The 16,246-nt window shown below is 41.7% G+C and overlaps 1 protein-coding gene across 2 annotated transcripts; it reads right to left on the reverse strand.

Moving 5' to 3' along the window:
* Positions 1–226: 226 nt before the first annotated feature.
* On the reverse strand, positions 227–6,969 carry LOC139412146 (receptor-interacting serine/threonine-protein kinase 2-like). Of its 2 annotated transcripts, none has more exons than XM_071158959.1 (11): positions 6,677–6,969; positions 5,928–6,081; positions 4,607–4,756; positions 4,198–4,340; positions 4,001–4,050; positions 3,703–3,852; positions 3,184–3,269; positions 2,896–2,964; positions 2,659–2,800; positions 2,329–2,505; positions 227–1,695 (listed from the first exon to the last, which is right to left on the reverse strand). In XM_071158959.1, the coding sequence occupies exons 1-11, from the start codon at positions 6,820–6,822 to the stop codon at positions 1,385–1,387; spliced, it is 1,578 nt and encodes a 525-aa protein (XP_071015060.1). In that variant the 5' UTR covers positions 6,823–6,969; the 3' UTR covers positions 227–1,384. The 2 variants fall into 2 exon arrangements, with proteins under 2 accessions (XP_071015060.1, XP_071015059.1); XM_071158958.1 differs by having other exon boundaries at positions 238–1,698; positions 6,677–6,936.
* Positions 6,970–16,246: the final 9,277 nt, after the last annotated feature.

Here is a 16,246-nt window from a genome sequence, read left to right on the forward strand (position 1 = left end):
CATTGAAATTGTGTGGAAACATCATTGATACAACAAGTGTGTGTGTGCCCAGTGGGCAATATATTTGAGCGCAACAGTAATAGGCAACAATTCTACAAGTAGACCTACTTTACACCACTGGGTGGAAATTACAGCCTCTATTAAACATCTTCCTTTGTTTCTGAGTGCATGAACTCCAAAACCAACAAGAAAAGAGCTGCTTGAGTGTCAAGGAGGAGTCTTGATCTAATGTTGTTAGAGATTCATTTGCTTTATTATTCAACTCCAAATATTCAGATCATTAGGCTATTCACATACAGACAGTGCTTTGAGGAAATTACTGTCTTCTGTTCTCTGCATGATGTTGAACAGACCAACAAAAATATGTACACTATGGCCAAAACTTCACTGGGCCTCTCATTTGACAACACCCCTTTTTTACCCTTTTAGTACATAAAGGTCTTTAGACTGTACTTACAATGTGTGACAATTGGTACTGTGTGAAGACCAGACATGCAATTAGACATGTACTGTTAAAAGGCGTGTTGCGCGAGATGGGCAACAAAATCAAAGGGTACCCTGAGGGGAATGTGACAATGACCTATAGGTTAAAGGATTGAACAGATATACAAACAACCTGCAAAAAAGGCATAAAATGAGTCTTAAATTCAGTTATTTTATCTGATAAACCAACAAATAATAATCTTGTTACAAGATACCAAGTCAGACACTGCTGAATAGGACAATCCAAACTATGTTGAACATATAGTTTTGTACAATATGTACTTTACAAACAGGCTGTCAAAAGACGAGCTAGATTGTGGCACCACATAATAACCCACAGAGCAGAGAGAGGGCCAAAAGTCATGACAACATAGAAAACGTTGCATCTAATATTGAACAAACTGTTTTATGTGTGTTAGCTCAGTAGTTATCACTCATTATCGCTAGTGATGGGTCATAAACATGATCAAAGCAGATGAATCATCCACACAGCTATTCACTTTCATTGGTTTCTCTCCAACACTATTATTTCTATCATTTGACTGTCACAGAAGATTCCTCTAATCAAACATTTATTTAACATCAACTTCAGAGGTAGCACCACTCTGATTGAATACTCAAGAGTTATCAAAGGCATGGACAGGCGTGTCCCCAACATGGATCTCTATGGATATAGATGAGTCATTGCAGCTGTTCTGATGAAATTAGGAATCTCAGGTTCTCCAATGTATATTCACTCTGACTGACCGTGGTCTGTATTAGACTTGAGTGAGTATAGATTAGATTTGGTTAGGGTTCCTCAGCTCTTCACTCCAAGGCTCCAGTCTCACTTGACATTTGATACATTTGGTTAGGGGCCTTTCACTACACAACCACCATTCTAATAACCATCCATCCACCTTCAGTGAGACATCTGTGAAGGGCCACGATTGGTGGCAATGGACATCATACCAAGGGTGGTAGCTACCAGGGAAGCTGCGTGTTCCCCTAAACAGGTACAGGTGTCCAGTAGGGAACGTGTGCGAGCGGTCAGTGTCAGAGAGGCAGAGATGACCTCATAGGCCTCCAGGGGAAGGGCCCGCCGTGAGATGAGCACATCCAGTAGGTTGTTGAGTCGTCCCTCCGTCATGCCTCGAATGATGCCCTCACGCCTCTCGCGCAGGATACGACAACAGCTCACCGCCATCGGAGTCGGAGACACACACCGTGCAGCTGCTGACAAGAAGGGAGGGTGAAGTTTCAGGGATGATACAAACACTAGGATATCACATCTCTCACACACACACACACTTATAAAACACAAATCATGTAGAGGGGACCTTGAGAAATATCAGTAGCTATCTGATATGAAAGACAGTAATACGTACAGGAGATTATTTCACTGAAGATTGAAATTCATAGCCCTACTAGACAAGTTACCCTCTTATTCAACACATTAATCACCATCATAAATGTCTAGTAGCCATGTATTGCTTTAAAAAATATATATATTTGGACTCCGAGCATTTACTGGGACAACAGACAACTTATAGAGAGAAACAAAGATCCTCAAGGGAGGAAATGCATTGGATAAAGATAAGACTGTGAAAGGATGGCCATGCAGGAAACCAGCAATCCCCAAAACTGCTTACTGTGCACATACAAACACACAGAGGGAGGCACTGTTTGTAACGTCTACTCATTTTCATATTGCTTTACTTTGTCTTCACCTTTTTCAGCAACATTTAAGAAACATGCGAGAAAAAGAGAAGTCTATTCTAGATAGCTACAGTCTGGGACTGTACATAAGTTTGCAGACAAAACAGGGTAATAGGTGGGTGGTCTAAGCTTAAACACATTTCCTACCATGGGAGCTGGCAGTGGGCTGGTTGAGAGGGCTCTGTCTGAGGGCTTTGGAGGGGCTGGAGGAGAGTGGGGGTGGTGGGCTCTGTCTCTGGGCGACGACTCCTGTCCCTCTGGGATGCTCAGGACCCAGGCCACTGCTGGGACTGGTGGAAGACACCACACAGCCAGTCACACAGTCTGGGGAGAGACACGTTGCTGTTAGACTGTCCACGATAAGGTATAAATGAATCATTACTTAACAAAGAAGATAAATAAGAGGATGGTTTCGCTGACAACAAACTGAGCACATTCACAAACGGCTCTCCTTATCGATCAGTTTTAAGTTCTTACCCTGACAGTGCCTCCTCTGGGATGCTTCCCCTGTATATATGGCTGTAGGGGGACTAGGGAGTGTTTCACTAGGGTAGGAAGTCTGTGGAAAGGGCAGTGTCTTGTTGCCCACACATTTAGTGTTTCCGGGACCAGTGCAGGCCTAGTATGAGATATGTAAATATTGTTTTCAATGTAATAGACATCACAAGCATTAAGTACAATCAGAATTACACAAAAAATGTGAACCAAGCTCACCTCTAGGTTGTTTATCTCAATGGGAATATCCTTCACAGGATGGGTTTTAGAGTCATGTAGCGCCCTCTCCTGGTAAAGGGACAGAAATCACATACACATGTTCGCTCATGATTAGTGATGGGTCTATTTACTGTTTTCAGTAGTAACTGTTGACAGATTAAAAGCACATGAAACATATCCTGATTCCCTCAGTCAAAAATAAAACCTGATAGCAGATCAGGGTTGTGGACATGGAGAAAATCGGACTTCGGAGTGTAATAGAACTTATTAAATGAGGATGATCTGTACCTTGCTTTCCCTCACACTGAGGGTAGCCCTCATCATTGCATCAGGATCAAAGGTTGCTATGGCGCTCCTCAATTCCAGTGCACAGTCTGTGGACAGAGAGCAAGAGAAAGAAGAGGACATGAGAAAGATGTCCTGCCAAGTAAACATCACATTGACCATAAGGCACCAAAAGTTCAATTTTTTTTTAACACCCACATGACAGTCACAAGCAATGAAATACATGGATAGGGACTAACATCAGAAAATAAACAGGTACACACAATTTAGATGAGAAGATTCAAAGAGTCTCATTGACTAAGTGGCAGAAGTAGGGTATGGGATTGTATCTCTCAGACTCGGCATATGGAACAGAGAGGAAGTGGGTGCTGCAAGTGGTTCTGCCTGTCACCTGTCCTTAACAGGCAGGTAAGTAACCAGTCAAGGACGGGGGTCTTGTAGGGAGAGATCAAAGTCCAGGCACAGCTGCTCTCGTCACCATTGTATATCTATACTCTGATTCACCCTCACAGACAGACTTACCCTCTGCTGTTGGACGGCTGTGTGGGTTAGTGCTCCAGCAGCTGGTCATCAGCCGGGAGAGTGTATGGCAGTGGGGTACATTCTTGGGTAGCAGCTCACCCTCCAGGCCTGAACCAACCCCATCCTCACCTGAAAGCAGCTGGAGCAAATCTGCTTGGGTATAGACAATGACATGTGTTACAAATTCTAAACGTAATACAATATTGAGACTGTATGATACACGGCCAGGTATAGCCTAGTCTCCGCTAATAGAAACAAGAGCTGTTCTTTGAACAGACGGAAATAAATAGAGACACACCTCCACGCGGTTGTCTTCTGTTCAAAGTCTCCCACAGCAGCACACCAAAGCTAAAGAGAGAAGATGTTAATTGGGTAGCTTGCATGTTCATTAGTAAAGGCATCTGTAGAAGTGGTAAACCCCTCCTTCCCCACCTGGTAAAATGAATTGGTGAATATGACTGTTTGAAGTGGCAGGATCGTGAAAGGTGACCTCACCTGTACATGTCTGCCTCCACAGAGGGTGTGGTCCCTGTCAGGGCCTCAGGAGACAGGTACACCAAGTCCCTGAAGCAGGGCCCTTCTCCAGCAGAGAGAGAGGAGCCAACCATCCACTCCCTGGGCAGGCCCCAGTCACTCAACTGGAAGTAGGAACATGAAGACCCACACACATGAACATAAACATCCACACACAAACCGACAAAAACACCTGCTCTAACACAAGACTCAAACCCACACATGTACACTGTAAAGCTTATACCTGTAACTGTTCACAATACACCATATCCCATGGATCATATACTATCAATCAAATGGAGTTCTTTCTCACATTAGTTTCACTACTCAGAGAGAAGGTTTTTGTTTCTGTCGTGCAGGACTGGGTCAGTTATCAGTCACTGTTCTCTACCTTGGCCCGGTACTGCTGGTCCAGGAGAACATTGGTGGGTTTCAGGGCCTGGTGGGGGAGTGGTATGCAGTGGAGGTGGCACAACCCCTCTGCCACATCTAATAGGATTCCAAGCCGGAAACTCATGGGTAGACCTGGATACAGCTGGGTCTGGCAGGGATAACAAGAGTTACAATCATTCAACAGATTCAGCATGAACTCGATTCACTTCAGTAAAATGGATCATAAATAAATGGGAACTGAGAATGACTTGTGGGGGAAAAAAAAGCACATGACAACACAAAGTTGAAATTGTGAACTGAAAATGCTAAAGAATTCAACATGATCACGACACAACTTACTGTATGTAAACACAGTTTAACCACAGACAGTCTAAGTCATGTGCAGTGGAATGAAGTCACACGTCTACTGTCTGAAGTTATGTTCCAGCCAGGGCACTTTCTCCTGAACCAGGAAAAGCTCTTTGTGTAAATAAGGCAGTGATAGTGCTGATGACAGAGAGATCTATTTTTTCAGCAGCCAGGGGCTTTCCAGACACAGTATGTGGGTGAAAGGACAGCACTGTTCTCCATGAAGACACAGGAATTGTAAATAAAGCAATCAAAAGAAGGGCATTATTTGATTAACTTTATATGTGTCTATCGAAGCTCTGACCAGCAATTTGTTGATATACACTGAGTGTACACAACTTTAAGAACACCTGCTCTTTCTATGACATAGACTGTTCAGGTGAATCCAGGTGAAAGCTATGATCCCTTATTGATGTCAATTGTTAAATCCACTTAAATCAGTGTAGATGAAGGGGAGGAGACAGGTGAAAGAAGGATTTTTAAGCCTTTAGACAATTGAGACATGGATTGTGTATGTGTGCCATTCAGAGGGTGAATGGCCAAGACAAAATATTTAAGTGCCTTTGAACGGGGTTTGGTAGTAGGTGCCAGGCGAACCGGTTTGTCAAGAACTGTGACGCTGCTGGGTTTTTCCTGCTCAATAGTTTCCCGTGTTTATAAAGAATGGTCCACCACCCAAAAGGACATCCAGACAACTTGACACAACTGTGGGAAGCATTGAAGTCAACATTGGCCAGCATTCCCTGTGTAACGTTTTCAGACACCTTGTAGAGTCCATGCCATGGATGGGGGGGGTGCGACTCAATATTAGGAAGGTGTTCCTAATGTTTGGTATACTCGGTGTACACTGTAGGCCGCAACCAAGGGAAAAGTTGCAGAGCCAAGTTCGATTCATCAATTAGCCTACTGCCACACACTATACATGCATATTCATATTTTAGTTAGACTTAGTGCTCATATATTATACTGACCTGGTATAGTAGAGAGTGTAGAGAGCCCTCGGGCATCCAGTCATACAGCAGGCCCATCAGACACCAGGCCTTGTACACACCCAGAGGAACCAAAACCCTCTCTGAATGGACTTTTCTGACCACAGCCACGTCTCCCATCCACTCACTCCACTCACTGTTTAGAATATACACACACATATGCAGTAAACACATATAAAAACACACAAACCCTCAAAACAGACACACATCAGAGAGAGAGGCCGCTCTAGCCTGTCTTCTCTCGAGAGCCAGGTCTGCCTATGTGCCCACTGCCCACAAAATGAGGTGGAAACTGAGATAAACTTCCTAACCTGTTGCCAAATGTATGACCATATTAGAGAGACATATTTCCCTCAGATTACACAGGCCCACAAAGATTTTGAAAACAAATCACATTTTGATAAACTCCCATATCTATTATGTTTAATACCACAGTGTGCCATCACAGCAGCAATATTTGTAACCTGATGCCACAAGAAAAGAGCAACCAGTGAAGCATAAGCACATGGCTAGTAATAACACTTTTAAAATAAATGTCTCTATTATTTAGAAACTTTTGTGAGTGTAATGTTTACTGTTCATTTCTGATTGTTTATTTCACTTTTGTTTATTATCTATTCCACTTACCTTGGCAATGTAAACATGTTTCTCATCCCAATAAAGTCATTTGACTTGACTTGAGAGAGAGAGAGAGAGACTTTGTCATTGCATTTGAGTTATGCCAATTTTACCTTCGACTTGCAGTGCGAGACGACAGGAGCTTGATTGACACCTGTACCTCTGTTCTCCGGTAAGTACCCTGAAGACACCCGCCTGCGCTGGTTCGGCACAAGATCACATTTAGCACGTCCTCTTCACGAACAGTTTCCACCGCCATCTGATAGGAACAGAAACCAGTCGACTCAATAATAATACAACTTAGTTTTATTTTATCTTGCTTGTTGCTCTGCCATGGGACTAATGTATTTGTCTTTCACTGCACTGACAAATTGAATAGCGACCAGCCGCGTGTGCTATAATGAGTGTGTTTACATCTACACGATTGGCTGCTTTGTTCACGGAAATCCCCTGGCTAGCTACATAGGAAATATAAAATGAGGGATGAAGTCTTTTTCTTCTTTTTTTTTTTTTACTGTCGATGGTGTAACAACGGATAAAGGCGGCAGCATAACTTCAATTTGAGAGAGAGTAAGAGGGGGAATACAATACATCACACCAGATAGATCTACAGCTAGGCTATAAATAGGCTTGAACAACTCCTGATTCAACTACCCACTGGGCAAAAACTGGGTGAATCAACGTTGTTTCTACGTGATTTCAACCCCCCAAAATCTACATGACAATGTTTAATCAACGTGGAAAACTAATTGGATTGACAAAAAGTCATCAATATAAGGGCATTTCGTCATTTTCCCCCAACTTTTAACCTAAATGCAATGACATAGTGAATATTTCTGTTGATTTCACTCTGAATTCATGTTAGTTGACAACTCAACTAAATGTAAATCAAAACTAGACGTTAAACTGACCTCTGTCCCTAGTGGGTACTGACTCCTGAACAACTCATTCCGTTGATGTGTGAAGTAAACTGGGAATTTCCCAACTCTGACCCCTAACAGCACTCTGCAGGAGGCATGAGGAAATCCTTTTCAGTCCTTTCACTTTTACATATGTCAGTCAAGAATGAAGTAGTTTTGGGAACAAAGTATCCTTAAGGCAATTATTCCATGGTAACCAAATTACGCTGAGATGTCACTTTAAAATGTACACCAAACAAAACCCATTGATTTCAAAGTTTATGTTACGGATACAGGTATCCTGTGTTCTTTTCTCTCCTTCTCCCCTTACAGGTGAAAATCCTCTCCCCAATCAGTCACCAATCAATCATCAATCAGGAGACACACCTCCTCCTGTTTCATACCCAATCACAGTTCCTTTCCCTTGGTTTAAAAACCATGTCAGTTGTTTGCTCTGGAGCTCAATCGCTCTGTAAATGCCATATGTCTGTAGATCACACTGGGTCACCATCTACTACGATGTCTCTCTATCGTGCTTTATGTATTGAGCTATCTTTTGTTTGAGAACCTCCATATCACTTTGTCCTCACCTGTGAGTATTGTTTTTGGTTATGGTGTTTGTTTGCTGGTGGGAAAAGGGGGAACCAAGACAAGTCGCCCATGGGCATACACTACCCGTAGGTAAACTTTGTTAACACTAGTTAGAACTGGGCTGTTAGCTGTTGTTGAAATAGGCTAGATTAGGGGTGTTTTGGATGCTTGTTTCTTTCCTTGGGTCCAGCTCAGCCCCTTTTCCTGCTCCCCCCCCCCCCCCCCCCCCCCCAATTACTGTGTGTTTTCTAATAAACCATGTGTTTGACGGTAATTTAGTTGTCTGTGGTTATTTCGTTCTCACTTTGACTTTTTCACTATTATAATTTGCATGAGTTATGTTACGGGTCTCGTTACCATCTCCCCTAGACTGTTGGGCAAAAAGGGATTCGTAACAGTTTAACAAACCATAACTCTAAAGATACAAATTTGCTGAAAGGAATTGGAAAAAAAAGTGTGTGTGTATATATATATATATAAAAAATATACCAGTTTCGGGGGACAAAAATGTTGACAGCATCGCCATACCGGTTGCAAAATAAATGTGAAGAGATTTGATGTACCGATTACATGGTTTATGTATGCAAAAATGTATGTACAGTACTGGTCAAAGGTTTGGACACCTACTCATTCAAGTTTTTATTTTTTTATTTGTAGAATACATTGTAGAATAATAGTGAAGACATAACTATGAAATAACACCTATGAAATCGTGTAGTAACCAAAAAAGTGTTAAATCAAAATATATGAGATTCTTCAAAGTAGCCACCCTTTGCCTTGACAGCTTTGCACAATCTTGCCATTCTCTCAACCAGCTTCATGAGGTGACCTGGAATGCATTTGAAATAACTTCTTGGGGGCAGTATTGAGTAGCTTGGATGAATAAGGTGCCCAGAGTAAACTGCCTGCTACTCTGTCCCAGATGCTAATATATGCATATTATTAGTATTGTATAGAAAACATTCTGAAGTTTCTAAAACTGTTTGAATGATGTCTGAGTATAACAGAACTCATATGGCAGGTGAGAACCTGAGAAAAAAATCCAACCAGGAAGTGGGAAATCTAAGGCTTCTATTTTTTTTAAACTCGGCCCCTACTGTAGATACAGTGGGATATTGGTTATGTTGCACTTTGTTTGAGGATTCCACTGTGAAGTGGGACCGAATGAGAGAGGAATGAGCCAGATGTCTGGCAGATTGCCACAGGCTCTGAGGCGCGGTCACAAGAGTTAGCTCTCGTTCCATTGCTTTTCTACAGACATAGGAATTCTCCGGTTGGAACATTATTGAAGATTTATGATAAAAACATCCTAAAGATTGATTCTATACTTAGTTTGACAAGTTTCTACGGGCTGTAGCGGAACTTTTTGTCCGTTCGGCTGGACCTGAACGCGCTTTTGTATTTGTTTACCAAACTCCCTAACAAAATAAGCTATTTGGACATAAATGGACATTTATCAAACAAAACAACCATTTATTGTGGAACTGCGATTCCTGGGAGTGCATTCTGATGAAGATCAAAGGTAAGTGAATATTTATAATGCTATTTCTGACCCAATGTCGACCACCCAATATGGCGGATATCTTTTTGGCTGCTTTGTCTGAATGCTGTACTCAAATTATTGCATGGTTTGCTTTTTCCGTAAAGTTTTAAATCTCACACAGCCGTTGCATTAAGGAGAAGTGTATCTCTAATTTCATGTATAACAGTTGTATTTTCATCAACATTTATGAGTATACCTGTAAATAGATATGGCTCTCTGCACAATCACCGCATGTTTTAGAACTACTGAACGTAACGCGCCAATGTAGAGATTTTTTTTATATAAATATGCACTTTATCGAACAAAACACACGTGTAACATGAAGTCCTATGAGTGTCATCTGAAAGGTTAGTGATTAATTTGTACCTCTTTGTGCTTTTTGTGACTCCTCTCTTTGGCTGGAAAAATGGCTGTTTTTCTGTGAGTTGGTGGTGACATAACATAATTGTTTGTGGTGCTTTCGCTGTAAAGCATTTTTGAAATCAGTCTGTGGCTGGATTAACGAGAATGTTATCTTTAAAATGGTGTAAAATACTTGTATGCTTGAGGAATTTTAATTGTGAGATTTCTGTTTTGAATTTGGCGCCCTGCACTTTCACTGGCTGTTGGCGAGGTGGGACTCTACATATCCCAGAGAGGTTTTAACAGCTGTGCCTTGTTAAAAGTTCATTTGTGGATTTTCTTTCCTTAATGCATTTGAGCCAATCAGTTGTGTTGTGACAAGGTAGGGGTGGTATACAGAAGATAGCCCTATTTGGTAAAAGACCAAGTCCATATTACGGCAATAACAGCTAAAATAAGCAAAGAGAAATGATATGCCATCAATACTTTATGACATGAAGGTTAGTCAATCCGGAACGTTTCAAGATCTTTGAAAGTTTCTTCAAGTGCAGTCACAAAAACCATCAAGCGCTATGATGAAACTGGCTCTCATGAGGACCGCCACAGGAAAGGAAGACCCAGAGTTACATCTGCTGCAGAGGATAAGTTCATTCCATTTACCAGCCTCAGGAATTGGCAATGAACTGCACCTCACAGAGTTCAAGTAAATGTGAATCAGGCTTTTATGGTCAAATTGCTGCATAGAAACAGAACCGTCCAGAGTAGTGATGCTAGTCGAATAAAACTAATTCTGTTACCAAACTTTGCATCTGGACAGTTTTTCCAGTAAATGTTTCTTGTTTGTTTTACTGAGTAACTTGTTCAAAGTAGTCAGTGCATAGTTGTATGGTTTGTTATTAACATTTCAAATAAATGGTTTTTGTTTGGCATACATTTAAGTGACAAAATGGAGTCTCAGTGTAATTCTGTTCCCATGGAATTGTTTTATTTCACCTTTATTTAACCAGGTAGACCAGTTGAGAACAAGTTCTCATTTACAACTGCGACCTGGCCAAGATGAAGCAAAGCAGTGTGACAAAAACAACAAACATACAGTCAATAACAATAGAAAAAATCTATGTACTGTACAGTGTGTGCAAATGTAAGATTAGAGAGTCAATAAATAGGCCATATAGGCGAAATAAATACAATTTAGCATTAACACTGGAGTGATAGATGTGCAAGTAGAGATACTGGGGTGCAACAACAACAAAGAACAATATGTGGATGAGGTAGTTGGGTGTGCTATTTACAGATGGGCTGTGTACAGTGATCAGTAAGCTGCTCTAACAGCTGATGCTTAAAGGTAGTGAGGAAGTTATAAGACTCCAGCTTCAGTGATTTTTGCAATTTGTTCCAGTCATTGGCAGCAGAGAACTGGAAGGAAAGGCATCCAAAGGAGATGTTGGCTTTGGGGATGACCAGTGAAATATACCTGTTGGAACACGTGCTACGGGTGGGTGTTGCTATGGTGAGATAAGGCGGTGCTTTACCTAGCAAAGACTTATAGATGACCTGGAGCCAGTGGGTTTGGCGACGAATGCGTAGCGAGGGCCAGCCAACAAGAGCATACAGGTCGCAGTGGTGGGTAGTATATGGGGCTTTGGTGACAAAGCGGATGGCACTGTGATAGACTACATCCAATTTGCCTAGTAGAGTGTTGGAGGCTATTTTGTAAATGACATCGCCGAAGTCGAGGATCAGTAGGATAGTCAGTTTTACGAGGGTATGTTTGGCAGCATGAGAGGAGGCTTTGTTGCGAAATAGGAAGCCGATTCTAGATTTAATTTTGTATTGGAGATGCTTAATGTGAGTCTGGAAGGAGAGTTTACAGTCTAGCCAGACACCTAGGTATTTGTAGTTGTCCACATATTCTAAGTCAGAACCGTCGTAGTGATAGTAGTGATGATAGTCGGGCGGGCAGCTATCGGTTGAAGAGCATGCATTTAGTTTTACTAGCATTTAAAAGCAGTTGGAGGCCACGGAAGGAGTGTTGTATGGCATTGAAGCTTGTTTGGAGGTTTGTTAATAAAGTGTCTAAAGAAGGGTCAGATGTATACAGAATGAAGTCTTCTGTGTAGAGGTTGATCAGAGAATCACCAGCAGCAAGAGCGACTTCATTGATCTATACAGAGAAGAGTCAGCCCAAAAATTTAACCCTGTGGCACCCCCAGAGACTGGCAGAGGTCCGGACAACAGGCCCTCCGATTTGACACACTGAACTCTATCTGAGAAGTAGTTAGTGAACCAGGCGAGGCAGTCACTTGAGAAACCAAAGCTATCGAGTCTGTCGATAAGAATGCGGTGATTGACAGAGTCGAAAGCCTTGGCCAGGTCGTTGAAGACGGCTGCACAGTACTGTCTTTCATCGATGGCGGTTATGATATCGTTTAGGACCTTGAGCGTGGCTGAGGTGCACCCATGGCCAGCTCGAAAACCAGATTGCATAGTGGAGAAGGTACGGCGGGCCAGCATAAGCCTTTTATGCATCCTGTTCGCATGCCGGCACATATTGGTTATCAATGGGAGTATATACTGATGTGGGTGGGAGTCTATTTGAATAAATCCATTGAATATACACCATCACAAGGCAATCAATTCTGAATTATTTTAGGCAGGTTCTAAGAAACATAAGACTAAGAAAAATAGAATAGCATATTTTGAGTTTAATGATGTTACTGGTCTGTGCAGCTTATTGGCTGCATGGCTGTGCCATGCAAATTAAAATCAATAGTTCATTATTTTGTTCATTAAACAGACAAGACACACATGCCCCTGCACTGATCAGTCAACACACATATTTTAAAGTAAGAAAATAATGGAATATAACAATCAACTTAAGTGTCACGGGAACAGAACCGCTGTCATAACAAAAAAAGTGTGATTTTTGTTTGTTTGTAGGTCCCTGTAACTTAGAATCTGCTCCTTCCAATCATGTTAAGAAATCTGACCTGAATGAATTGCACACAGGCTCATCTGAAAAGGAGAGGTTGTGTGTAGCTGAAGAAGCTCATTCATATTAACCCATCATTCGTTGGCTAATTGCCTAATAGGCTACTGCAGTAAATCAGAATCAAATCGGTCTTCATCACACCATCACCCGCTTTATTTCCTTTCAAACGCCCCACCAGTTATTTTGGCTGAAGACAGATTTGTAGTTTAAGTGAGACTGTATTTAAATGGAGAGAGAAAATGCCTTAAACATCTTCTGTTAAGCTTTGTGATTAACAGGGAAACGTTTGATGTCAGACAACTATAGAATGATCATGATTTAATGTGTGCCGAAAAGCTCCTGCCAGCCAGAATTGACCAGTAGTGTGTGCCACAGAAAGTATTTGACTCTAGCCACAAAATTAAGGAAATTAGAAAATAACTGGTGGGGAGTTTGAAAGACATAAAGCGGGCGATGGTGTGATAACATTGACTGGGGATGATCAATTTACTGCAGTAGGCTATTAGGCCCAATAATTAGCCAACGAATGATAGGATAATATGAATGAGCTTCTTCAGCTACACATGGCATGCATGGTGAATCGTCAGGCTGTTATCTACTGGGATTGGTCAACAATGTAGAGCAGAAGCCAAAGGGCTGTGTTGGAGAGGATCAAAACAGCAAGGTATCATGGGTAAATTGTGACCGACTTACAAAAGAATAATGAGTTGTTATTTATGATGCAAGGTAATTTGTTAATCCGTCAATCGGCAGTCACTTTGATGCTCTCGGACAGGTCATTTTCCTGGAAATGAATATCACCACTGCCTAGGCTTCATTGAAAATGGAAGGGCCACCATGTCCGCCGAGCGCTTTATGTCAGCGCCTTAGAGAGCCAGCTTGAAGTTCTAACCTCTTGCTCGTTCAGCCATCCTATGGTGAAAATGAATGGGGGAAAGAATAGGGTTTTGGGATAAATGTCAAAAATAGGGTATAAGGTTGACACAAGCTAAGGAGATGGTATACATTTTGTTCTACGAGATAATATCAATAAGTTAACCTGACCGTTATGAATTTTGAAGCCTTTGTGCTTTTCTGAATCACATATGCTACATATTCACAAAATGCGACTAGCTGATGAAGATTCTCATAGAACAAAACGTATAAGATCTCCACAACTTCTTGACCTCGTACCTTATATTTGGCGTTTATCACAAAAACATTAATTTCCACATAGGCTTTGTCCAACGAACCATGGCGGAGTTAGTGCCTACAAAAAAGACGCCATTGCTATTTCTCTCTGGATTCACTCACTTCTCAAACCTACGCTCCTTACACTGTAAATTGCAGCGTGCCGCTTAGGCCGCCTAGAGTGGCTCGCTTGTGGGCGTGCTAGCAGTATATGGCAGCACGTTCGATTGTGCGTCAAGAATTCAGCATAGCAACTGGCTATGATAGCTGAGGTTCTGAACTAATGTGTATACCAAACATTTTACGGTCAATACACAGATTGGCTACATAGCTAGCTACACATCCATAGGCATATAGGTATTTTTTTTTATCCTCCACTGCACAATAAGCAAGACAATAGTTAAAGTACAACTCCCTTATACTTTGCTTGAAAAAATAAATACATAAAACAAAAAGCCTACCATCCAACACAACACTCAAAATACATTAATAATAAAAAATAACACCACCCTACTCCACTATTTAAATCTATTTAGTGTTATGTTTGTTCCTTATATAATGACAAACTGGGGCATAGATTTAACTACTTTTAATGAACATATACTTCAGCTAGAAAACTCCATGTTTAGTCATGCATGTTTAGCCATGCATTCCTTAACCATCCGCATAGCCTGCTGGTAACGGAGTCTAAATGTTATTAACACAACACATCTTCTTTCCTGTAAAATAAAACTACTTTTCTATGTAACTATACATGTAACTATACATGTCACATCACATTTGTTTACTCAACCTGCATAACATGCCATTTTCAATAACACATTTCTTTCCCCAAATTTATTTGAACTAAATATAGTCTGTCCAACAATACTCTATTGTGGCTCTATTTTTTTTCTTCCACAATAACAAAACATTCAGTCCAGGTGCCCCTTTTTTAATATATATTTTTTAGCAATTCTCCATAAGCATTTTCAGGGGCTCTGACAGTCCTTTTTGATCGTTCTGCTGAAGTGCTTCCTGAAACAGTTGGACAGCGTTCATTGTCAGTCAGGGTGTTCTGACTGAATTATCCATTTCTAAAGGCATTTGACGCTTCAGCAGTATCCTCCTGATGATCCTCAGTCCCTTGAGTGAATGGCTGCAGCCTTAGATCCACTCTGTTTCGTGTCAGTTGTGATCTATGCTCCGTTTGGATCTCATAGAATCGCGGTGCAACTTCTCTCTGCACACACCCTTGCTGCATCCAGGTTCCTGTAGTGATGTCTCGGAGTCGTACATGATCTCCAGGTTTCAGTTCAGGTAAGTGTCATGCAACTTTTGTCGTGTCGCTGTTTTTGTTTGTCTTTCCGTCGTGTGCTTTTTTCATCAGACCTTTGACAATTTTGTAGTAGGGTCTGTGGGTACTGGGTGAGGTATTTGCGGCTCTGCTTGCTGCTTTGGCCTGTAGGTCAAACACAGTTCACATGAAGCGGTGGCCTGGCTGATTTCCTGGTTCATTCTTGGCCAGTACATTACTTCTCATGCTCGTCGTTTGCATTTTTCCTCACCCAAGTGGCCCTCGTGTATTTTCTGTAGCATTTATTTGCGTAGTGTCATGGGAATGACAATCTTGTTGCCTTTGAACACTATGTCATCCACAACGGTGAGCTCTGCTCTGCACAGCAAGTAATCCTGTATTCTCATTGGACAGTTGTTTTTCTGTGCAGGCCATCCTATCAGTGTTATTTATTTTAACTGTGTCATTGTTCGGTCAGCTGCAGTCTCTCTTTTGATCTGCTCCACTCTCTCAGAAGACACAGGAAGTGATGCTACGATCATGTTGAGGTAGGCCTGAATCGCAGTGTTTTTCTGTGTGTCAAAGCTCTCCTTCTTGTCGACTGCTCGAGAAAGTGTCGGCGGCGAACATGAACTTTCCCAGGGTATAGATCATCTTCACATCATACTTTTGCAGTCTGATCAACATTCTCTGGGTTCTCATTGGACAATCATTCAGTGGCTTAGACATGATTGACACCAATGGTTTGTGGTCGGTTTCTACTTCGAAGTCTCGTCCGTAGACGTATTGGTGAAACCGTTCGCAAGCGTATGTGCTCGCCAGTAGTTCTTTCTCTATTTGTGCATACCTTATCTCTGCGCCTGTCAAGGC

The sequence above is a fragment of the Oncorhynchus clarkii genome, chromosome 6, assembly GCF_045791955.1.
Source record: "Oncorhynchus clarkii lewisi isolate Uvic-CL-2024 chromosome 6, UVic_Ocla_1.0, whole genome shotgun sequence".
NCBI lineage: Eukaryota > Metazoa > Chordata > Actinopteri > Salmoniformes > Salmonidae > Oncorhynchus > Oncorhynchus clarkii.

Coding starts and splice junctions, on each gene's coding strand:
- LOC139412146 (XM_071158958.1), bottom strand. CDS start 6,822: ATGGCGGTGGAAACTGTTCGTGAAGAGGACGTGCTAAATGTGATCTTG. Junction 4,051..4,197: donor GTGGAGGCAGACATGTACAG/GTGAGGTCACCT, acceptor TTCTCTCTTTAG/CTTTGGTGTGCTGCTGTGGG. Junction 3,270..3,702: donor CAGCCGTCCAACAGCAGAGG/GTAAGTCTGTCT, acceptor CTCTGTCCACAG/ACTGTGCACTGGAATTGAGG.